Genomic DNA, 24,872 nt, shown 5'->3' with positions numbered 1-24,872 from the left:
TCGCCTCGTGGAAGCGAACAGCTGACGGCGGGTGGGCGGGGCGGGTGGATCAGGAGGCATGGGCGGGGGCGGCGGGGGGAAAGGATGCGAGCCGACGGCCGCTACGTGTCCACGGCTCCTCCCATCCCCTGGTGAACCGAGTGTTCAATATTTCTGAGTTCATCACATGTACCACCACCCACGTGGGATACACATTAGAATGTTCATGTGGGTTGATCTACATTGGACGTATAAAAAGGCCATTGAAAAAAGAATTGCGGAACATATAAAAAATATTAAAGTGGGTTTCAAGGACCATAGCGTTTACACGTTTTAAATTGTGCCATAACCAGGGTTCTTCGGGCTTGAATTTGTTATGGGGGAGGGGTGGATCGCATTAAGCCTGCTAGGAGGGGCTCCAATTTAGTTACAATTATCTAACAGTGGGACCAAATGGATATATCTCACTGCTTCTCTTACTTCTAAAGGGTTAAATGTGGAACTTGACATTAACTGTTTTATTAGTGATGCAAAGGATATATTTATTGCCATCTAGTATTAAATTGCAGGTGTATTATAATTAGAGGTTCCTAATCTTGGTTGGAAACATGCATACAAGTTAAACAATTCTTAATTTTAAACGTATTATTGCCTACTTTAAAGTTGTATATGCAATCATCATTCCGATAAATTTTATTGGTAATACTACCAATAACTTATGAACTGTCTTGAGGGTTTATTAAAATGCCATTGATGTGTATATGAATTTTTGTTTGTGCCATACGTAGTATACATTTCGCAAGAGATTTTACAAATAACCTTTACTGGGTAATATCTAGGTTTGCTAACCTATGGCAGTGAAGATGTTAATGAGATCTATGGGAGAGATCCATCTCCTAGCTGTCTGTGATCACCGTGGGCGTGCGCAGCTTTGCAGCTGAGCGGCTGGTGTGATTGTTTTGGATCCTTCCTGTATGTAGGCTATATTAACCTAGAATGCTATGGCAGTAGGTCATGCCCTCAGTAAAAGTTGGGATGACGAAATATGTGAGGGCCTGACCTAGCGGCATCTGAAAGTAAGGATAGTGTGTCAACGAGCTGAAAGGATTAGCCTGGGACTGCCCAAGCAGTGGATGCACGACAGAGGACAGTATCTCCTGTACAGTGACAGATTGATTTATATTAGTTTGCGGTTTGGTTTTAAATTTTGTATCTTGTAAGTGCAATCATAAGAGGGGTGGTTGTTCTAACAAAAGTGTTTGGTGCATGCTTTACGGATGATGACAGCGATCTTCATGCACCGACTGTCCAATCTCATCACCCAACATCATGCTTTATTTCTCTTATGGGACTTTATGAGCTTCAGCCACACTTAAACTGTGTCTAGTAGTGAGTGCTGCTTTGCATATCAATATCTAGAGACGGTGTCTAAGGATTGTTTTTATTCATGTGTATATAAACATTTGATACTTAACATATTTTTTATTTAAAGAAAATGTTTACCTTCTCTCCAATTTCTGTTCTGTCACCTGATGGCAAGATCTCCAGATCTGGCAACAGAGCACATGCTTCTATAACTCTTTTGTACAATGGTTCCTTACATTCTCCACCAAACAGAATGTTGTCTTTCAGAGAGGCATTCTGAATCCATGCTTGTTGGGGAACATAGGCAATCCCTCCCTAATAAAAAAAAGTGATATAAAGTAATATAAATGTAAGCTTTCACATTATGTAGATAACAGGTATAATTTATCCATCAGCGTTTTATAGCCTTCAAACCAGCTGAACAATTTCTCCACATGAACCATGAAAAATCAAAGCCATGCACATACATTCTTCAAGGGTAGAAAGTGACAAAAACAAAACAAAAAAAAAAAAACACATGTCCGTCACTCTAATCTAAAGTAAGCACACAGACCGTTCACAATGCCATTAATGCTGTGGTTAATCAGAATTGTCAGATCAGCACTATTAGTTTCAATCTGTGTATTTAGTGCAGTACTTTTTACCCTCCCTACCCCACCTCCTCCACCTCCCCTCATCACACCTGTTGCTCACTGAAATACCATTTGATTTGACAGTATATGATATGACTTGACTTTGTGACATGTTTTTGAAGTAATGCTTTCAGGGTAATGCGGCATCACGCATGATGTGATTTTTCAGGGTACCATTACTCTGCGCAACACATCAGGCATCTTATCACAGGGTGAATGCAATTTATTTGTATTCTTGGAACTGTATTATGTAGTGTATTTATGAGCTGCGCCGCAGTACAGAGTGGAATGTACCCTGTTTAAAGTATTTGTTGTTTTTTTGTATATTTTCTTGCAAAATAAAGTATACATTTTCAATCTAAAAAAATTAATTTTCTCTCACATAAATGTAATAATTTATAAGCAGAGGTGAGGCGACCAAACCAAAAGATACCACATCCCAAAATTTAATACAACAAATATAGATAGGGAAAGAGGTAACAAACCTCCAGGGACTTTTAACGGTATCAAGTACAGAAATAGTTTATGAGAACCAGTAATGATCAAAAAACAGACCATGGGTAAAAATAAAATCTATAAATGTATTAACAAATACATATCCTAAAAACATAGTAGATGTAAATACATCCAACAGACAGCAATTTTCAACAATTCATTCAATTTCGGTCAGGATAACTTTTACCACGCTCGACATGTTTCACTCAAATCGAGTTTCATCAGGAGCTTTTAGTGATACAGATTGCTTGTAATACTGTATTGGATGATAAATGCAGAAACATCTAATGAATATAGTCGAAACATTACAAAAAGTGTTGCAAAAACATATGATCAGGTATTATGAGTCGAGCACAAATATTTACATTATAATAACACAAGGGCATCAATAGCATATGATCAAAGATATGGGAAATGCCGATTTCACCTGCAATATATTAAAAAGATCGCAAATTGAAATATGAAAAATAAGGACAAAGAAGCCTCAAAAATGAATGGGAGCGCCAGGATATGAAGTGCTTGCAGAAAGACCATCCAAGAGTTGCAGTCTGAAGTTTTCACATAGGAAAAAATATACATAATGTTTTTATTAGGATGTGAATAGTCAGTGCCGCAAAATTTGTGACTCAAAAAATAACAAGCAACATAAAGATTATACCTAGTACCTATATACCTATACCTAGTAGAATCAATGAGACGATAAGAAGGGCCCCAAAGGCCAATCTGTAGCGTACAAACTCTACTACTAAATGTAAATAGTTCTGCATCGGGCTAGACAAAGGTATGTCACCAATCTATGATAAGAACAAAAAGGGAGACCAATATTATATTATGCTAAAGAGTTGCAGTTAATGCTGCCAAACTAAGACTAGACTTATTACCCTGGTAAGGTTTACACCGAGACATCCGCATTGGCCGTCTCTCGCAGGGGGTATAAGGCACAGTGGGAGCTGCCTTAAGGGTCTCTCCGAGCTCGGCGGCGTCTGACGTCGCCGCCAAGTCGCGGGCGGACTCCTCTATTCATCAAAACGTATCCTATTACCACATGGCCAGATCTACAAACCTAAATTTCTGGCTACTTGCCAATCGATAGGGGTAGATTATATAATGGTATGTGAATGCGGAGCTTACTATCTTGATAAGTTGAAACGTCCTTTCTTTCACCGCATCAGAGATCATATATCTCTGGTGCGGGCCAAGAAAATGGAAACACCAATAAGTCGGCATATGGGGCTTTACCATGCGTTCAATGAGACTCTCATGCATTTTTTTGCACTTGAGTCGATCCCCCCGGGTGTAAGAGGAGGTAATTATGATCGCATCCTGTTACAGAGGGAAGCACGTTGGATTTATACTTAGAAAGCCACATGTGCTCCTGGTTTAAAAACGATGCTTTGAGCTACAAACCATTTCTTTGAATAATATATTTTTACAGTAGGATATGTATTCAGTTTTTTTTTGTTTTTCTTTCCCTCTTACATTTCTCTTCATACATTCGGTGTTAAACTAATGTACAATATTTATTGTATGTGCACTGACTACTTGATGTATTGTATCTTTTCTTAGCAGATTGGTCAATAGGTTTGGGTAAATGAAATTTTCCGTATACTTACATTGAGAATTAAATATCACATTTATTTCAATGACTTTATGCCTAAAGAAGTTTATTAGGATATATTTGTGAAGTCCTCAGAAATGTTTTATTTTTGGGATCCGTTGGATTTTGCTTGCATGGGCGCCCGGGGGCTTATTGCGATTTTGGCACTGTTAATCAATCGGCGTCTTTCGCAATATACATGCCCCCTCTCTTCTACACTCCACAATGTGCGTTATTCCATTCAGCCATAAAGCTGGATATTATCCTGGGCATGATGACGGTTCTCCGTCTTCTGCCTATAGGCTATTTCCCCTCCTTGGGGTTGGGGCTGTTGAGGCTATGCAGGGATGATGTGATATTCCCCCAGTATCATCTCCTCCTCTCCCACGCCCAGGGTTGGGCATTACAGCTCTCAAGATAGCGCTCATGCGCGAATGACGCGATTAGTGCCATTTGGCACATGCGCAGGAAATGTTCCTCGGAGTCCCCTCCCTCATTTGTTGATGGGGCCAGTGGAGTCTCAAAGATGGTCACTATGCGTGGTTGACGTCGGTCTGCGTCATCACGCGCATGTGCGGCATCTTTCCCCGGTGTTCCCGGACATCCGGTGCAGTGTAATTTCCGCCCGTGACTCGGCGGCTACGTCAGACGCCGCCGAGCTCGGAGAGACCCTTCTTAAGGCAGCTCCCCTGTGCCTTATACCCTCTGCGAGAGACGGCCAATGCGGATGTCTCGGTGTAAACCTTACCAGGGTAAGAAGTCTAGTCTTAGTTTGGCAGCATTAACTGCAACTCTTTAGCATAATATACTATTGGTCTCCCTTTTTGTTCTTATCATAGATTGGTGACATACCTTTGTCTAGCCCGATGCAGAACTATTTACATTTAGTAGTAGAGTTTGTACGCTACAGATTGGCCTTTGGGGCCCTTCTTATCGTCTCATTGATTCTACTAGGTAATTTTTAAATAACAAACAATCTTTATGTTGTTGCTTGTTGTTATTTTTTGAGTCGCAAATTTTGCGGCACTGACTATTCACATCTTAATAAAAACGTTATATATATTTTTTCCTACGTGAAAACTTCAGACTGCAACTCTTGGAAGGTCTCTCTGCAAGCACTTAATATCCTGACGCTCCCATTCATTTTTGAGGCTTCTTTGTCCTTATTTTTCATCTTTCAATTTGTAATCTTTTTAATATATTGCAGGAGAGATCAGCATTTCCCATATCTTTGATCATATGCTATTGATGCCCTTGTGTTATAATAATGTAAATATTTCTGCTTGACCCATAGTACCTGATCATATGTTTTTGCAACACTTTTTGTAATGTTTCGACTATATTCATTAAATTTTTCTGCATTTATCATCCAATACAGTATTACAAGCAATCTGTATCACTAAAAGCTCCTGATGAAACTCGATTTGAGTGAAACATGTCAAGCGTGGTAAAAGTTATCCAGACCGAAATTGAATGAATTGTTGAAAATTGTTATCCGTTGGATGTATTTACATCTACTATGTTTTTAGTATATGTATTTGTTAATAAATTTATAGATTTTATTTTTACCCATGGTCTGTTTTTTGATCATTACTGGTCCTCAAACTATTTCTGTACTTGATACCGTTAAAAGTCACTGGAGGTTTGTTACCTTTTTCCCTGTCTATAAATGTAATAATGTTTTGCAACGTTGCTCCTTTTACTTTTATACCCAACAACATCAAGTGTCAGCATGAAGTACAGTAATCATGCACTACTGTATTCCATAATACATCACATTTCAGGCACTATAAGCATGAGGAAGAAATGGTTTGGAGTACCTACAAATGTAGATTGTAAATGTAGAAGGATGACCTAATAGTCATTAGCAGAACAGGCTGGAAGCAAGGATATGACAGGACAAGCTACATGCTCTAAATGTTATTGCCATAGCTAGCTGCATACTAAGGTGAGGCAGTCTGAAATACAGTATTTATCATCTGAACTACAGTTGTGCTCATAAGTTTACATACCCTGGCAGGATTTATGATATCTTAGCAAATAATACAAAAACATTTTTCACATGTGGTTACTGTTTAGCTGAAGCCATTTATTATCAACTGTGTTTACTCTTTTTAAATAATGAGAACTAGCCAAATGACCCTGATCCTGACCCTGGTGATTTTGGCCCGATAACATGCACACAAGTTGACACAAAGGGGTTTGAATCGCTATTAAAAGGTAACCATCCTCACCTGTGATTTGTTTGCTTGTAATCAGTGTGTGTGTATAAAAAGGTCAAGGAGTTTCTTGACTCCTGACAGACCCTTGCATCTTTCATCCAGTGCTGCACTGACATTTCTGTATTCTGAGTCATGGGGAAAGCAGAAGAATTGTCAATGGATCTGCGGGAAAAGGTAGTTGAACTGTATAAAACAGGAAAGGGATATATATATATTAAAAAAAAAAAAAAAAAAAAAAAAAGATATCCAAGGAATTGAGAATGCCAATCAGCAGTGTTCAAACTAATCGAGAAGTGGAAAATTAGGGGTTATGTTGATCTCAAACCATGCTCAGTTAGACCAACTAAAATTTCAGCCACGACTGCCAGGGAAATTGTTCGGGATGCAAAGAAAAACCCACAAATAACTTCAGGTGAAAAACAGGACTCTCTGAAATCATGTGGTGTGGCTGTTTCAAGATGCACAATGAGGGAGGCACGTGAAGAAAGATGGGCTGTATGGTCAAGTCACCACAAGAAAGCCATTACTAAGCAAATGCCAAAAAGTATCCTGCTTACAATAAACCAAACAGCCCAGAGACAAGCCTCAAATCTTCTGGCACAAAGTCATTTGGAGTAATGAGACCAAAATTTAGCTTTTTGGCCAAAACCATAAACGCAACATTTAGAGAGAAGTTGACAAAGCCTATGATGAAAGGTACACCATTCCTACTGTGAAACACGGAGGTGGATCGCTGATGTTTTGGGGATGTGTGAGCTACAAAGGCATAGGAAATTTGGTCAAAATTGATGGCAAGATGAATGCAGTACATTCTCAAAAAATACTGGCGGAACATTTGCATTCATCAGCCAAGAAGCTGTGCATGGGATGTACTTGGACATTCCAACAAGACTAAATAAATCTAGAAAGCGCAGCGCTAAGAAGCATCTATGTGTGAAAAATAGGTGTGTGTAAACAAAATGTATGTAGGAACAATCCACCAGAGTCCCAGGAAAGAATGTTCACAGTCCTGAAACCAGTCCACCAAAATCTCAGAAAATAATATTCACCATCGTGGAACTCATGAAATTTTCAAATAACGTTCCGAAGTTGAAATTTCCAAACATCAATTGGGGGAGGTAGGTAAGCTTAAGATATTAGGATTTGTACCGGGCCAGGGGTGCTATGAGGGGCGCTCTTTTGTATTGTGTTCAACTTTGTGGAGAGCATGAGTGATCCATTATTTTCAGTTCTGCTTAGGATATGTGCCTGTGATTATTCCAATTGGCTGTATCATGCCTGGCGACGTCATTTCCTGTTTGCGCTCCGGTTGTTGGAACGCAGATGGGGCGTACTGAACGCTCCCGGATATGGTGTCTATTTTGTCCCCATTTGCGCTCCGGTCGTTGGAGAGTTTCCGGATATGACGTCAGTAGGTGTTTACATTTGACGTCATTTCCCTTTTTTCCAGAATGAGGGGTGGAACGCAGATGGGCGATGCCGACATTATTTTAGCGCCTTTACCTAATCGACATTGTTGGGGCGGCGAATTATGTATTGATGAGGTCCTGGCGCTACATAGGGGCTTGTGTTTGCTATGATTTAACTGGCATTTTGATAGTGAATACATTCACTTCCTGTTTCCGGTATACATGTAGGAATGCAGGAAGTGTGGTCATTTTGTGGTGTTTGCGTTCCAATTTGAGTTTTCAGTAGGAGCTAGTATTTTGGGGCTCATATTTACAATATACAGTAGCATTCGACACATTAATGAATCAGTCAGGTACAGTGCCTTGCGAAAGTATTCGGCCCCCTTGAACTTTTCAACCTTTTGCCACATTTCAGGCTTCAAACATAAAGATATAACATTTTTATTTTTTGTGAAGAATCACCAGCAAGTGGGACACAATTGTGAAGTAGAACGAAATCTATTGGATTTTTGAAACTTTTTTAACTAATAAAAAAATGAAAAGTGGGGCGTGCAAAATTATTCGGCCCCCTTGCGTTAATACTTTGTAGAGCCACCTTTTGCTGCGATTACAGCTGCAAGTCGCTTGGGGTATGTCTCTATCAGTTTTGCACATCGAGAGACTGAAATTCTTGCCCATTCTTCCTTGCAAAACGGCTCGAGCTCAGCGAGGTTGGAAGGAGAGCGTTTGTGAACAGCAGTTTCCAGCTCTTTCCACAGATTCTCGATTGGATTCAGGTCTGGTCTTTGACTTGGCCATTCTAACACTTGGATACGTTTATTTGTGAACCATTCCTTTGTAGATTTTGCTGTATGTTTGGGATCATTGTCTTGTTGGAAGATAAATCTCCGTCCCAGTTTCAGGTCTTTTGCAGACTCCAACAGGTTTTCATCCAGAATGGTCCTGTATTTGGCTGCATCCATCTTCCCCTCAATTTTAACCATCTTCCCTGTCCCTGCTGAAGAAAAGCAGGCCCAAACCATGATGCTGCCACCACCATGTTTGTCAGTGGGGATGGTGTGTTGAGGGTGATGAGCTGTGTTGCTTTTACGCCAAACATATTGTTTTGCATCGTGGGCAACAAGTTAGATTTTGGTTTCATCTGACCAGAGCACCTTCTTCCACATGTTTGGTGTCTCTCCCAGGTGGCTTGTGGCAAACTTTAGACGAGACTTTTTATGGATATCTTTGAGAAATGGCTTTCTTCTTGCCACTCTTCCATAAAGGCCAGATTTGTGCAGTGTACGACTGATTGTTGTCCTATGGACAGACTCTCCCACCTCAGCTGTAGTTCTCTGCAGTTCATCCAGAGTGATCATGGGCCTCTTGGCTGCATCTCTGATCAGTCTTCTCCTTGTCTGAGCTCAAAGTTTAGAGGGACAGCCAGGTCTTGGTAGATTTGCAGTGGTCTGATACTCCTTCCATTTCAAAATGATCACTTGCACAGTGCTCCTTGGGATGTTTAAAGCTTGGGAAATCTTTTTGTATCCAAATCCAGCTTTAAACTTCTCCACAACAGTATTACAGACCTGCCTGGTGTGTTCCTTGGTCTTCATGATGCTCTCTGCGTTTTCAGCAGAACCCTGAGACTATCACAGAGCAGGTGCATTTATACAGAGACTTGATTACACACAGGTGGATTCTATTTATTACCATCAGTCATTTAGGACAACATTGGATCATTCAGAGATCCTCGCTGAACTTCTGGAGTGAGTTTGCTGCACTGACAGTAAAGGGGCCAAATAATTTTGCATGCACCACTTTTCAGTTTTTTATTTGCTAAAAAAGCACAATTGCACAATTGTGTCCCACTTGTTGGTGAAGGTGATTCTTCACAAAAAATTTAAATTTTTTATCTTTAAGTTTGAAGCCTGAAATGTGGCAAAAGGTTGAAAAGTTCAAAGGGGCCGAATAGTTTTGCAAGGCACTGTATGCGACACTTGATGTGTGAAGTCATGTAGAGTATCCTGTTTGTTCGCGTCCTTAACATTGTGTGAGCACACTCATGGGTTAATTCTGTGGGTGGTCACCTCCTATTGGCCTCTATTATTGCCTAATTACTTAGTTTATAAATTGTGGCAATGTGGGGGAGTCAGGTTATGCCCCAGTAGATGACTTTGCGGTCGAAACGCGTAGAGACAGCATATTTCTGCTCCCCACATTGCTGTTTCTATTTTGCTTTTATGTAACTAACGTGATTTTTTATGGACTATTTGTTTTGTTTTTGTTTGCTAAATATTTTCAATAAACCGTTACTGGTTGAATTTCACCATGAGAGGCGTTTTCTATGTCTATGTTTTTTCCCTGAACTTTTATGAGACATTTTGTGCCAAGTTCTACAGCTGTTTGAGGTCCAGAAGGCTTACCTACCTCCCCCAGTTGGAGACTACAAGGGATTCGAGATGAGGAACCCTGAGGTGAACTACCATCCGGCCGGCAGCCCCTCGGTTTGGGCTATCGGAGCCTCCTATAAGCTTTGATGACACACTGCTATATGGTGGATGTGTCCAACCTATCCGGTAAGAGTATCCACCTTCAATAACTATCTTACAATTTATTTCAAGAATTTCCGAGGCCTGAGATGTTTGGAAATTTCAACTTCGGGAACGTCATTTGAAAATTTCACGAGTTCCACGACAGTGAATATTCTTTTCTGAGATTTTGGTGGACTGGTTTCAGGACTGTGAACATTCTTTCCTGGGACTCTGGTGGATTGTTTCTACTTACATTTTGTTTACACACACCTATTTTTCACATATAGGTGCTTCTTTAGCGCTGCACTTTCTAGATTTATTTACTTTAAACTTGGTTTGTTTGTGTGCCAGCAGCTTAGCTGTGTTTATTCACAGGTGTTTTCTGTTATTTTATGTAATTCATTGTATACAATTTGTTAGTTAGCGCGGTGTCTTCCCCTTAATGAAAGTTACATTCCAATATGACAATGATCCAAAACACAAGGCCAACTCGACCTGTCCTTGGCTACAGCAGAATAAAGTAAAGGTGCTGGAGTGGTCATCTCCGTCTCCTGACCCCAATATCATTAAGCCACACTGGGAGAAAGTTGCAGTTCATGCAAGACAGCCCAATAATTTACAGGTACTGGAGGCTTTTTGCCAAGAGAAATGGGCAGCATTACCATCTGAGAAGATAAAGAGCCTTATCCACAAATACCAGAAAAGACTTCAAGATGTCATTGATGTTAAAGGGGGCAATACACAGTATTAAGAACTGGGGTATATAAACTTTTGATCTGGGTCATTTGGCTAGTTTCTGTTATCATTATAAATTTAAAAGGAGTAAACACGGTTGATTGATAATAAATGGCTTTAGCCAAACACTAACCATGAGTGAAAGAAAAGTTTGTGTTATTCATATTCTTTGAAAAATGGCCAAGAAATCATAAATTCTGCCAGGGTGTGTAAACTTATGAGCACAACTGTATATAAAATGCTGCTTAGTGTTCCACTTTAATTACAATTTTAAAAATGTAACACAAGAACGATTATCTTTTTGTTAAATATTTACAGCAATGTCTGTTCATTTGAGGACAATAAAAAATGGAATATACTTGCCTTTGTGTCGATTACAGGAATGTTAATTTATATTTACTGTATATGGCCATACCTTTACCGCTGCATATCCATCCTTCTTTTCCATCTCTCCCAGCAATGCTGACAGCAAAGACGACTTTCCACAGCCTACTTGGCCAACCACTGCAACCAGGGAGCCCTCTGGAATCGAAAGGTTAATTCTGGAAGAAAGAAGAAATCCTGTTAATATACTATAAAATCCTATACATGTTATGAATTGGCCATCAGATTTCTATAACCTTCAAACTAGTTGAACGATTTCTGCACTTAAAACTCAAAAACTCCAAGCCATATAGGTACATGTGTCAATGGTAGAAAGTGGCAATTAAAGAAAACATGCCCTCCACTCTAATCTAAAACTAGAAACTCTGTCTAAGAGCAGGTATCAAAAAACAGGATTGTTGTACCCTGTTTAGTGAAGGACACGGCAAAGATATGTAGATTTTGGGTCAATGTGTTTTTTGAGTGACACTTGAAAAAGTAGGACACTAGGTACTGCAACAATCTGGGGTGATTATGCTCAAGTGGTGTATGCGTTTTCAGGAACACCGGTCAGTCCAGACTGTATTTTTAAGGTCGTGGCAGCCCAATTTTATTTAAACAAATCAAACTTCACAGAAAGTCTTCCCTCGCAGGGGGTTCCACCATCATTGTATAACAGAAAACTTCAGACTCCTGGCTCACTCACCTTTACTTAAACTCCCTCCTGGAGATTACTTGTTCAGCTGCATGCTGCTTGGTGGCGGGCCACATCTGCCTCCTACAGACATACATGCTCAGACTCTTAGAGACCGCCTGTCTCTTTCGTGGAGCGGTCTTCCCCTGGAAGCCCTCAACGCCTACACCAGGCCACCTGCCTGTAAGGTAGAGCTGTTACCAAGTGCGAGTCCTGAGCTCTCTTCCTGAGGGCAATATAAACACAGCCAACAGGTGTGCAATCATCATGCCGTCTTTGCCAAAACCAGGCTGAAGGTACTAATACACACCATGGCCTGGGGTCGCCTCTCTACAGTACAAAGACAAAAACAGCCTGGGCGAAGTCCCTGCTAGTGGTCAACCTCCCACATCTGCTAACATAGCCACAGTTAGTGGCAGTCATAGGAGAACAAGCCAACTCCAAACAACAATGGCCATATAACTAGATGAGAGGGTTCTGTGAGGAAAGAATTTTCTTATTAATACAACAATCCTATTTTTTTCTTCCATTCATTGAAGGACACAACAATATGTCCAAAAAGGGTGTCTGCACATGGATGGGCAAAAAAAAAGAACCACCATTGGTTAACCACTTTCAGAGTGGACCATTTTGCTGGCTTAAGACCAGACCACTTTTTGCGATTCGGCACTGCAACGCTTTAACTGACAGACAATTGCGCAGTCGTGAGATGTGGCTCCCAAACAAAATTGACGTCCTTTTTTTCCCACAAATAGAGCTTTCTTTTGGTGGTTTTTGATCACCCCTGCGGTTTTTATTTTTTGTGCTATAAACAAAAATAGAGCAACAATTTAGAAATAAAATGCATTATTTTTTTACTTTTTGTTATAAGCAGACACACACGCAGACACACACACATGCAGACACATACACACATATCCTATTTTTTATTTTGCATTTACAATTGTATTTTAAGTGCAACTCTAAGCAGCACCAAATACAGTTCAGATAAATAATGTATATGTACACTGTTACAACTGGGAAAAAAAAAAATTGTGATTCCAGTTTCAGTGGCGGGAAGGCATAGATCAGCTGGTACTGATCCCACGGAGCCACCAGCGCGTCTGACGCTTCTGCCCAAGGATCTCTCATCCTGGACATGAATCTCTGCACTTTCTGATTGAGACGGGAGGCCAGAAGATCCACGTCTGGTGTGCCCCACTTCAGGCACAGTAACCTGAACACCTCCAGATGCAATGCCCATTCTTCTGGGTCCAGCATCTGGCGACTTAGATAATCCACCTGGCAGTTCTCCACTCCCGGGATGTAAATGGCTGACAGGGCCGGTACATGTCGCTCTGCCCACTGAAGGATCCTGTGCGGAGGCCGAGCTTCTTGTTCCTCCTTGGTGATTGGCGTATGCCACCGTCGTGGCGTTGTCTGACTGGGTCCTGATCAGACGCCCCTGAAGTCTTATCAACCATATGGAGAGACATAGCCTGATCGCTCTCAGCTCGAGCAGATTGATCGGCAACTTGGATTCCTCCATCGACCAGATGCCTTGGGTTGACTAAACTCCCATTACTCCACCCCAGCTAGATAGGCTGGCATCCGGTGTGTATTAGATGTGCAGAGCCGGCCGATATACAGCTCCCAGGAGCAGACACAGGCCGACAGGACTCCCCCAGCGCAAGGGATACAGATGACACATCTAGGGTCTCCCTCCGGTTTGGAATCTTTACATCGCTTGTTAATGTACCACTTAATGTGAGTGTTTTTAACCACCTGTGCATTAAATAAGAATTTTACAGTCTACACTCAGAGGCGCCTCTCTTATCTTTACAGTACTAATTGGGAATCTGTTTCAGTTTCCACTGGATGGCTGCCGTGTTTGGACTGTACTTTTACCCCCGAGAGTGATTAACCCCTTCCCTGTCGGATTTTAGACTTAGTTAAGGAAGGGGTCCTCCCTTTACTTCTGCCCCTTTCACTCCCATTCCCCCCATCCCTTTCCATTCCCCCTCTTGTGCTGATTGCACCTACAGCATTATTACTTGTAGCATTATTATTATGCCTTTTAAATATGTTTTTTAAATATTGTGTTTATTAAGTGTTTTTCATTTCTTGAAAAATTGTGATAGGCGGGTGGGTGTTTTTATGAGCGCCATAATAATTGTATATATTTGTCTAATGCATCCCTGTTCAATCCCCCTGGACATCTTTCCCCATCCTTGAGAGTTTTTAGGGATCTGGCCCTCAAGGACCTAGAGGATATGCAGCTCAAAACAGCTAGTAATAAGAAGGATATTGATGCGGGTATTGAGTCCCTCTGTGCAAATAAAAATGTGGTTATTCGCCCGGCAGACAAAGGAGGTGGCATAATCATCCTTAATAAGGATGACTATATGCAGGAGATGTATCGTATCCTGAGTCGGGCAGTCACCTGCGGAGTCCCTCAAGGCTCTCCTTTGTCACCCGTTCTCTTCAACATTTACATTCGCCCACTCTTTCAAATCATCAGATGCTCAGATCTCTGCTTCCACTCTTACGTTGACGACACGCAACTTTATTTCCGGATCAATGGAAAAAAAGATCACCAACAACAACTTGAAAACTGCCTCAAATCAATAGAGGACTGGATGACCACCAACTCCCTCCAGCTGAACGAATCAAAGACAGAGCTTCTTATCTTACACCCAAATCATAAGCCCGCAACCAAAACCTCCTGGTCTCCACGAACCGTCTTTGGGCAGACTATCTCCCCAAAGACCAAAGCGAAGAGTCTCGGGGTTATTTTAGACGCACAAATGTCAATGGATGCGCAAATAGGATCTGTAGTCAGTCAATCTCACCATCTGCTGCGCATGCTTCGCAGACTCATCCCTTTTATCCCAAAGAATGACAAAGCAGTGGTAGTTGGAACAATCATTAATTCACGACTGGACTACGCAAACTCTCTTTACATAGGATTACCACAATATCAACTTGCGCGATTACAACTGATCCAAAACACGGCGGCAAGGCTGATAACAGGAAAAAAAACCTGGGAATCCATCTCTCCTTCACTGAGGAGATTACATTAGCTAACCGTAAAAAATCGGATCACGTTCAAGACCCTTAGCCTCACCCACAAATGCGTGCATAGAGAAGCTCCGCAATACCTAATGGAGAAAATAAATCATTACACACCAAACCGCAGTCTTCGATCAGCCAACAAAAACCTCCTCCTCGTGCCCAAAGCCCGGTATAAATCCAAGGGTGATCGGAGATTCGCTGTCCAAGGGCCTCGGCTATGGAATGCTCTACCAATCAACATCCGCCTGGAAGAAAATCACCTGGCTTTTAGGAAAAAACTCAAGACCTTCCTCTTAGCAGACAATCAAAGCTCGCCACAGCGCCTAGAGGCGATTCAGTTCGCATTGTGCGCTATACAAGTATTTCATTCATTCATGAGTGCTGATGCCACCTATACTCCTTTGCCCTATAATCCTAATGATAAATATAAACAGGTTCTCGAGGCTATTGTTACCAGTGGTTTCGAATCGAAAACACTTAAGGAGAGGGCCTTTTTGGTCCCTAAAACCCCAAGGATCCCTATCATTTACTACTTACTGAAGGTGCACGAGAGTCTTACCTGCCCCCCCGGGACGTCCCATTGTTAGTGGGATTGATTCCATTACTTTACAGGTGGGCAGGTATATAGACTTCTTTTTGCAACCTCTGGTACGTATGATGCCACCTTACCTTAAGGACATGTGGCATGTCATCAATCTTCTTGATGGTTACAGCTCCCACGTCTGCTTGTGACTGCCGATGTCACTTCTTTTTATACCATCATCCCCCATCGGTTGGGTTTAGAGGCAGTATTTGACTTTTTGAGCCAATCTTCCAATTTGCCTCATGACCAAATTGAGTTTATTATGACGTTGCTTTAGTATGCAGCTACTCAATTTTTTTTGGTTTGATGCCCATTTATTTTTGTCAGGATACGGGTGTCGCTATGGGGGATAAATATGCCCCCAGTCTAGCAAACCTCTTTATGACCAAATAGGAGGATGTTGTCTATGCCCAGCCAAAGCCTCAGGTGACCTTGTGGGCTCGATATATAGACGACATCCTCCTCCTATGGGATGGCAGTGAATTGGATCTTTCTGCTTTTATGGAGGAACTGAATTGTAATGATAGTGGTATTCACCTAACTTATGAGGCCAGCCACGAAAAGATAAATTTTTTGGATCTTACCATTTCCGTAAGTGGGGAACAGTTTGTTACTTCTACTCATTTTAAACCCACTGACAGGAATTAATTTATTCACACCAACAGTTATCATCCTGCTTGGCTTAGATCAGTGCCAAAGAGCCAGTTTTTTTGAGACTTAGGCGCAACTGTATAGAACATAGTGTGTTCTTGGAACAGGCTCAAGTTTTGACCCAGAGATTTGTTGACAAGGGTTATTCATCAGAGTCCCTTGCCGACACTCTGGATCAAGTTGGGCGTATAAACAGAGCTGACCTGTTGAGAGAGAACACAGGAGGCCATAGGAATTCAAAATTCGAAATTCATTACCAACTATTCGTGCCAATATTCTAGAGTCAGACATATAATAAACATTGGCACATTCTTAAGAATGATTCTGTCCTCAAGTCTATTTTGCCTGATAGGCCTCAGGTGGTCTTTAGAGGTGTGCCATCTTTGAAAGATAAGTTAGCTCCTAACATCTTGAATCCCCCTATTATAAGACCCACTTTTTTCACAGAACTCACGGGTTACTATCAGTGCAGGAAATGCCAGGTCTGTGCCATCAATGGGTGTCGTACTAAGAACGCTGTCATCAGTTCTAGTTGCACCTCTAAGACCTATAATATTGAGCCATTCATTACCTGCGTGACTGAAGGAGTGGAGTACATGCTGCAGTGCCCATGTGGCCTACAGTATGCAGGCCGTACCAAACGACCATTGCAGGTGCGCCTTAATGAGCATATTGGGAACATACGTAGAGGTTTTACGAAACATTCGGTATCAAAATATTACCTCATGGTGTATAACAGGGACCCCTCCAATACTATATTTTTGGGCATTGATAAATACAGACCCCACTGGAGGGGCACCCATCTGGTCAGAAGTATCTCTAGATTAGAAATTACATGGGTGCATAAATTAAAGTATTACACCCCCTTTGGTTTAAATATTGAGGTGGATGTGAACGCTTTCACCGACAATTCCTAGTCATTGTGGGTACATTTAGTTGACACGTATTTTGAATATCCTTACCTTTTTGTTGTTGTAAATTTGGTCTGAAGCCCGGATAGCCGATTAACAATTCAGGTACAGTGGGGATCGAAAGTTTGGGCACCCCACATAAAAATGTGTATTAATGTGCATAACGAAGCCAAGGAAAGATGAAAAAATCTCCAAATGGCATCAAATTACAGATTAAACATTCTTATAATATGTCAAAAAAAAAGTTAGATTTTATCTCCATCATTTACACTTTCAAAATTACAGAAAACAAAAAAAATGGCATCTGCAAAAGTTTGGGCACCCTGCAGAGTTAATATCTTGTACTGCCCCCTTTGGCAAGTATCACAGCTTGTAAATGCTTTTTGTAGCCAGCCAAGAGTCTTTCAATTCTTGTTTGAGGTATCTTTGCCCATTCTTCCTTACAAAAGTGTTCCAGTTCTTTGAGATTTCTGGGCTGTCTGTCACGCACTGCTCTTTTAAGGTCTATCCATAGATTTTCAATAAAGTTGAGGTCAGGAGATTGTGAAGGCCATGGCAAAACCTTCAGTTTACGCCTCTTGATGTAATCCCCCATGGATTTTGAGGTGTGTTTAGGATCATTATCCATTTGTAGAAGCCATCCTATCTTTAACTTCAGCTTTTTCACAGATGGCATCAAGTTACCATCCAAAATTTGCTGAAATTTTATTGAATCCATTTTTCCTTCTACTCGTGAAATGTTCCCTGTGCCACTGGCTGCAATACAACCCCAAAGCATGATTGATCCACCCCCATGCTTAACAGTTGGACAGAGGTTATTTTCATTAAATTCTGTGCCCTTGCTTCTCCAAACGTACCTTTGCTCATTCCGGCCAAAAAGTTCTATTTTAACCTCATCGATCCCCAGAACTTGTTTCCAAAATGCCTCATGCTTTTCTATATGTTAATTTGCAAAGTTCAAACGCTGATTTTTGTGGTGAGGATGTAGAAAAGGTTTTCTTCTGATGACTCTTCCATGAAGACCATATTTGTACAAGTATCTCTTTATAATGGAATAGTGTACCACAACTCCAGCGTCTGCCAGATCTTTCTGGAGGGATCATGCAGTCAAACGTGGGTTTTGAATTGCTTTTCTCACAATCCTGCGAGCTGTTCTGTCTGATATTTTTCTAGGTCTTCCAGATCTTGCTTTAACTTCCACTGTTCCTGATGACTGCCATTTCTTAATTACATTCCGAACAGAGGGTATTGACATCTGAAAACGCTTTGCCATCTTCTTATAGCCTTCTCCAGCTTTGTGAGGGTCAACTATTTTCAGTTTCAGTTTTCTAGACAACTGCTTAGAAGAACCCATGGTGCTGATTGTTGGGGCAAGGTCAGATGAGTCTGGCCATTTAAAACCTTTGAGATTGGCATCACTTGGTCTTCCCAGACGATGATTGAGACCAATCCATGACACTGGCAGGTCTCCGCTTTGCAAAGGGGGCAGTGCATGCTATCAATTCTGCAGGGTGCCCAAACTTTTGCAGACGCCATTTTGACATATTATAAGAATGTCTAATATGAAATTTGAAGCCATTTGGAGATTTTTCCATCTTTCCTTGGCTTCGTTATGCACATTAATACACATTTTTATCTGGGGTGCCCAAACTTTCGATCCTCACTGTATATGGGGACCATCAAGTAAAATAAATGTTTTACATCTAATATATAACATTTGGTAAGCAATCCCTGTATCTGGCAATTTTACCAATACTCTCTGTATTGTTTGAACTCTAATACACGTATCTATTTCAGGGGTTTCGTTTTGCTGGCATTACCCGTATTGGGGTTTTACTAGTGGGAAAAACAAAGTTTTTATACCCCCTTATGCACATTAATTACGTTTGCGATTTTGCCTTCTCCTTCAGAGAGATAAGATGGGGCTGAGGTTAAAAGATTTTTTCTTCAAAACTTTTTTATTTTACATTTTTTTTAGTGCAGTGATTGTTTTTAATTATTTTTCCCATAGTCAAGATGGCAGGATTGGGCGCTGTACGGGACTCAGACCAAGACTTGGATTAGCTGTGTTGATATTAAGCGGTGTGTCAGGACGGCGCCCGTATACCGTGAAGGAGCAGCGTGCTGACGTCAACGCATTCTACGCCGGTCGCGGAAGTAAAGGGCGGTAGTCGAGAGCCGGCCGGCTCGTATGTTTTTGTTTTTATGGCCATTTTTCATTCGGATAATGTGAGTTTGCTTGTCTACATTTTACAAACGAATCGTAAAGGTTTTTATGATACGCAAGCATTTTCTTTCTTATATGTGAAACCGCTTATCGCTGTCTGATACCCCGTTGCTGAGAGTGAGGGACCATTTGTCTACCATGCTGAGTGTCAACCTTGGCAATTAACCTTTGCGCTTTTGGGTCCCATGTAATAGGGACCTAGAGTTCTGGTAAGCGACCAGAGATCTTATTGGTGGTGGCATTCGCTATATTTCACAGCACTTTTCAAAGGCTGTGAGTTTGATTCCATCTCTGAGATTCCGCTGACACTTCTGCATGAATTTCTTCAGTTTTAGATTGGACACTTTATATGGACTTTAATTTTTGGATTTAATGTGTTTATATAAATTTTTCATCACCAACTAATCCATTTTTTTATCACTAATCAATTTATTTTTTATAACCACTTATAATTGATCTTTTTCACTGTTATTATGGTATTTGAAATTGCGTCTCATATTTGGTAGTATTTCACATAATTATAGGTGTTTTTTGCTATTTATGATATGAACGTTTCTTTAATCAGAATTGTCTTCACTGCACAACATAGTCAATCTATTAATTTATAGTAATATTTTTTACTTCACTTTTTATTCTAATAATTTTTTTAGCTCAGCTACTTATATTTTGTAATCTTTAATAATGTCATCCAAAGAGCCGGTCATGAAGGGAAGATCCATCAGGTCTTTTTTGGATGCCTGGTCAGCAGACCAGCATTTTAACCAAATTAGGCACCTCAGCTCCACAGCTGACACTGAAGCCCTGGACAACAGAGGAAGGGTATCAAGGGCTGCGTCACAAATGTACTTAAGGCCTTGCACTAGTTGGTCTGCTAGTTCCACTCAGACAGGAGAAGCCTGTTCTCCCAATTCGCAATGCAACAGTTTTGCCCACTCGGTTAGTGTCTGCTACACAAGTGCAGATGCCAGTACTGGTCGCATGGTTGACCCCACAACCACAAACAAGGAACAAGCCACTGCCTCAGCCTTCCTGTCCGTGGGGTCCTTAAATGCAGGAGTCCCCTCTACCGGGATCGTGGTTACTTTGTTTAACCTGGATACTGGGGGGTCCACAAACGGAGGAGCCGACCATTTTTTAAAGGTGGCTTTCCTCAAAGGGGTAACGCACCGCTATGGACTTGGGGACCGGAAAGGTCTGTTGCGGTCAAACCCATTCCTTGTAAAAGTAAAATAAGGCAGATACGGGAACACCTTAGGTAAATGGGCTGGCTTACAGGACCCAAAAGGGACCACCACATCAGCAGAGGGATCTGCTGGCTCCTGAATCTCCTGAAGCTGTGATAAGTGCTCCAACAAGCGCTTTGACGCGCACGGACCCGGACTCATCCTCACTGTCCTGGTCAGCGTCATCTTAAAAACAACAGAGCAGGGGTCACCAGCCTCAGCAGGGCCTGAGTCAGAGTTCTCCCTGGAGGACGGGGGGGGGGGGGGGGGCGCTTTTTAGCACTTTTACGCCCATGTACCACCTCCATCTTGGCAACAAACGAATTGAGGACCGCCGACAAAGCGCCCAGAGGCACTGCACAATCTGCAGGCAAACCGGTTGCAACTGCCTGGATTTCAGGGGAAGAAACACCAGTTTCTGAAGCCATGCTGACCCTACCCTGTCTGCTACCTGATGGAGACTTAGGACAGTGATGGTCCCACCCTCCTAAGCCCACGTACACACGGTCGGAGATTTTGGCAACCAAATCCGTCGGACAAATGCGAAACTGTTGCATACACACGGTCGGGCCAAGTTGTCCGATTTCGCAGGTGGCCAAGAACGCGGTGACGTAAGCCGTGTATGGCGGGACTAGAAAAAGGAAGTTCAGCTCCACGTCCGGCAACCTTTGGGCTCCTTCTGCTGATCTCGTGTGTATCGCGTGTTAATAGAAGTTTGGTGAGAGACGATTCGCGCTTTTCAGATTTGTGATTCAGATCGCTACAGCTCTTCAGTTTCTGCTTGTCGGTGCGTACCCGATAATCAGTGCGTGCAGTCAGTAAGTATTTGTTGATCATTGTGGACTATATCTTGGTATAGTACGCTTTGAAAGGCAATTCTTATTGTCTGCTTGCTTCTGCTATTCTGGTCGTTCTTTCAGGCTTTGCTGTTTATCTGTGCTTTCTGGTGTCCGCTCTGACCAGCCAACCGTTTTCAAACCATGTTTCCTCTACATACTCGTCGTAGAGTTTCTGCTGTGCAGGGGCTTCGTGTTGGGGTTGCCACTTTGACACAAGCCCGGTCCATGAACAGGGAGGGGAGGCGTTTGTGGACCAAGAATTGGTTGCGTCAGCGTGACCAGTTCTCGCACATGCCTTTGCTCCGTGAGATCCAGGAGAATAATTCTGATGATTTCAGGAATTATCTCCGGATTACGGACCCCGTTTTTCACCATCTGCTGGCTTTGCTGACCCCTTTATATCACCAGGCAGGATACCCGCATGCGGCAAGCCATCACTCCGGAGCAGAGGCTCATCACCACGTTGCGCTACTTGGCGACTGGGAGAAGCCTTCAGGACCTCAAGTTCTCTACAGGCATCTTCCCACAGGCTCTGGGGATCATTATTCCAGAGACCTGTTCTGCCATCATTCAGGTCCTGCAGAAGGACTATATGAAGGTAAGTTTTATCCTTTAACATCACATTCTATGTATTTCATGATTGCTAATGTCTTGAATTTCTTTCCTCATTCCCTTATTACCATTATTGCAATATGCTTTATTTTATATGCTGTGCCCCTTTGTCCTCAGGCATATTTGCCTCACTGTGAAAAGTAAAATAAGCTTTGGCGCTAAAACCTAAATGGTGTACTAAAAATGCTAATACTCTACAAATTACATAAAATGAAGCCCAATGTGGGAATTTCACCAATACACTGTATACGTGATATTAAAGCTATATGTAAATGGAAATGTGTATCCGTTATCCTACATAGTAACTATGCACAAGTGTGGTAAAAAATAATGACTATGCACAAGTGTGGTAAATGATATGATAAAAATTACAACTAATCTATCACAACTAAAAATGTAGGTGCTTTGACAAAAAGTGCTTTAGCTCACGTAAATGAGCCAATACTTATATTCTAAAAAGTGACAATCAAAAGGACATTGTGAAGATACCAAGTGAAAACATCAAAAAAATCAAAAAAATCATATAATGTCCAATCCAAAATATGTTATAATGTCCAAAAAAATAACAATATTTGTTCAGAGTCGCATCATCTAGTTGCTGAAAAAACGCATAAGACTTTTATCAGATAGGAAGGTGAAGCAAGGTGACTGGTGAAAACAAGGGTTAAATTCCTCTCCGGTGCGCCACTCTGTGTTAGAGAAAAAATGTATATATGCGCTCACCAGACATTAAACCCTCAATGGGTTAACCAAGCAGTCACAGTATGAGCCACTGTGCAGCTCTCTCGAGGCTCTGCCACCGCTGAGCTGTGGGGATATTTTACACTCTTCCTTCCGTGAATGGTCCGTTTAGCGTTTGTACATGAAGGAAAACAGAAGTACAACCATGGTGCAATATTGTTGTAAAAACGTACTATGTTTATTAAAAACAGTTTTACTCACAAATTCCAAAAAAGATAGATCGCTGTGAAATATACTCCGCCGGCGTTACTGCTTGAATAGCAGTGTAAGGTGCACGTCCTAGGCCACGCCCTACGCGTTTCGTCAGAGCGACGTCATCTGGAGCGGCCATATTGGTGCACCTTCACGTTTATGTAGGGTGCAGTGCTCTTCTGCGCTTGCGCGATGTATTAGCGCCATTTTAATTGTGGGAATGCCCTATCCGAGCCGCTGTGTGTCTGTATTGTATGGTCTCTTGTGACAGTATAAACGTGGGGAGATTCTTTGCTTATTGTCAATCCAGGGTGTGCCGTCTTATATTGTGTAACTGTCACAATTAAACTTTTGCCTATATATTTGTAATTGCGGACTCCGGGCATGGTGAGATATAGTAATATAGCACCGCAACCTACATAACTATTCCAGTATACTTATAAAGGGAATATCAGTAATTATACATGAATACAATTGGTATTTATAAAAAAGAGGTTAACAACTATATATAAAAACAATTAATAAAATTAATACCATGTATGTAAAAAATATATATGAAAAGAAAAGAGAAAATATTAAAATATATGAGGACCAAATATATAAAATTTAATATATTTGATAGTAATACCCTAACCAGCTGTATATTGCATGTGTTACCTGCTGGGCTTCCTGAATACAGGATTTTTATATGTGTTTATTTTCAGTATGAATGATTAGAAACAAAAATACAAAAAACTGTAAAGAACTATATGTCCACTGTATTAATAAATGGACATATTCCCCAGAGAAGGGGACAAGAGGAAAGAAAAATAACCAAAAGTGAAAAAATGTGTATGTGTGCTACTAAGCTCACACAAATTAGGAAAAAACTTTTTTCTTTTTACCAATAAGGTGAAATAAATATATTGTGGGGAGATGTTGATATCTTGCTCATTTTTTAAAAAGCCTTATTTTTAAAAAGCCTTATTTTTAAAAACATTTGTTAATAGGGCAGACTAGATAGAAAAAGTGCGGTGAAAGGAAACTAATAGTGAAGTTGAATGGGGAACTCAGTGTGTAAATATGTACCTCATTTCAAGGCTTTGTATATGGCCTCACATGTTGCTAGGCATATTCTCCCGTAGGGGGCAGACTTTTTTTCTATGATGTCAAATAATTATTGATAGGGGGGTGGGGGAGGATGGGAAAGGAAAACCTTCTAGGTTGTGGTTCGAATGTTATAATGTGATTTATTGGTTTTTTTGGGCTGTATTGGTCCTGCCCTGAACCGATAATGTATAGTTATGAGTTTAGACTGGGGGAGTTTTAAAAATTCGTTAAAAAACAATTCAAATCCAGCTCTACATTCATTCCCTGGGGTTGGAGGGTATCTAAAATATATATCCATTTGGTTTCATTTCTGGATATTTTGATGGTTTTGTCCTCACCTCTCCAGTGGGCCTTTACTTTGTCAATACCATAAAATGTCATTTGTCCTGGGTCACGATTATGGTAATCCCTAAAATGTCTGGAGACACTGTGATTGGGGTACCCTTTTTTAATATTCCTAATATGTTCACCAATTCTAGTTTGGAGTTCTCTCGTGGTGCGTCCTACATACTGTCTAGAGCACGGGCACTCTATAATGTAGGTGACATAAGTGCTTTTGCATGTAATGAGCTCATTTATTCTATATTCTTTTTTATTTGAAGCTGACTGGAAAGTAGTTCTTTTCTTTTCAGTTTTTTTACTATTTCTACACGGGAGGCATTTCCCGCACCTGAAGAAACCTTTCAGATTGCCCCCTACTTTAATTTGTTTCGGGGGATCAATGGTGTTTTTAACAAGTTTGTTCC

The 24,872-nt window shown here is 41.2% G+C and overlaps 1 protein-coding gene across 1 annotated transcript in view; it reads right to left on the bottom strand.

The window, feature by feature from the left end:
• The window catches only part of ABCC1 (ATP binding cassette subfamily C member 1 (ABCC1 blood group)), an 852,279-nt gene that overhangs the window by 235,807 nt on the left and 591,600 nt on the right, over window positions 1–24,872 (bottom strand). Inside the window, exon 17 of the mRNA XM_077448931.1 lies at window positions 1,483–1,659. Coding sequence (XP_077305057.1) covers window positions 1,483–1,659 — 177 coding nt within the window. The remainder of the gene's footprint in view (window positions 1–1,482; window positions 1,660–24,872) is intronic.

Source organism: Lithobates pipiens, unplaced genomic scaffold (assembly GCF_037356315.1).
Source record: "Lithobates pipiens isolate NorthernLeopardFrog02 unplaced genomic scaffold, aLitPip1_a1.2 Scaffold_22, whole genome shotgun sequence".
In the NCBI taxonomy this organism is placed as follows: Eukaryota; Metazoa; Chordata; class Amphibia; order Anura; family Ranidae; genus Lithobates; species Lithobates pipiens.
This window is presented reverse-complemented; position numbering and strand designations above follow the sequence as displayed.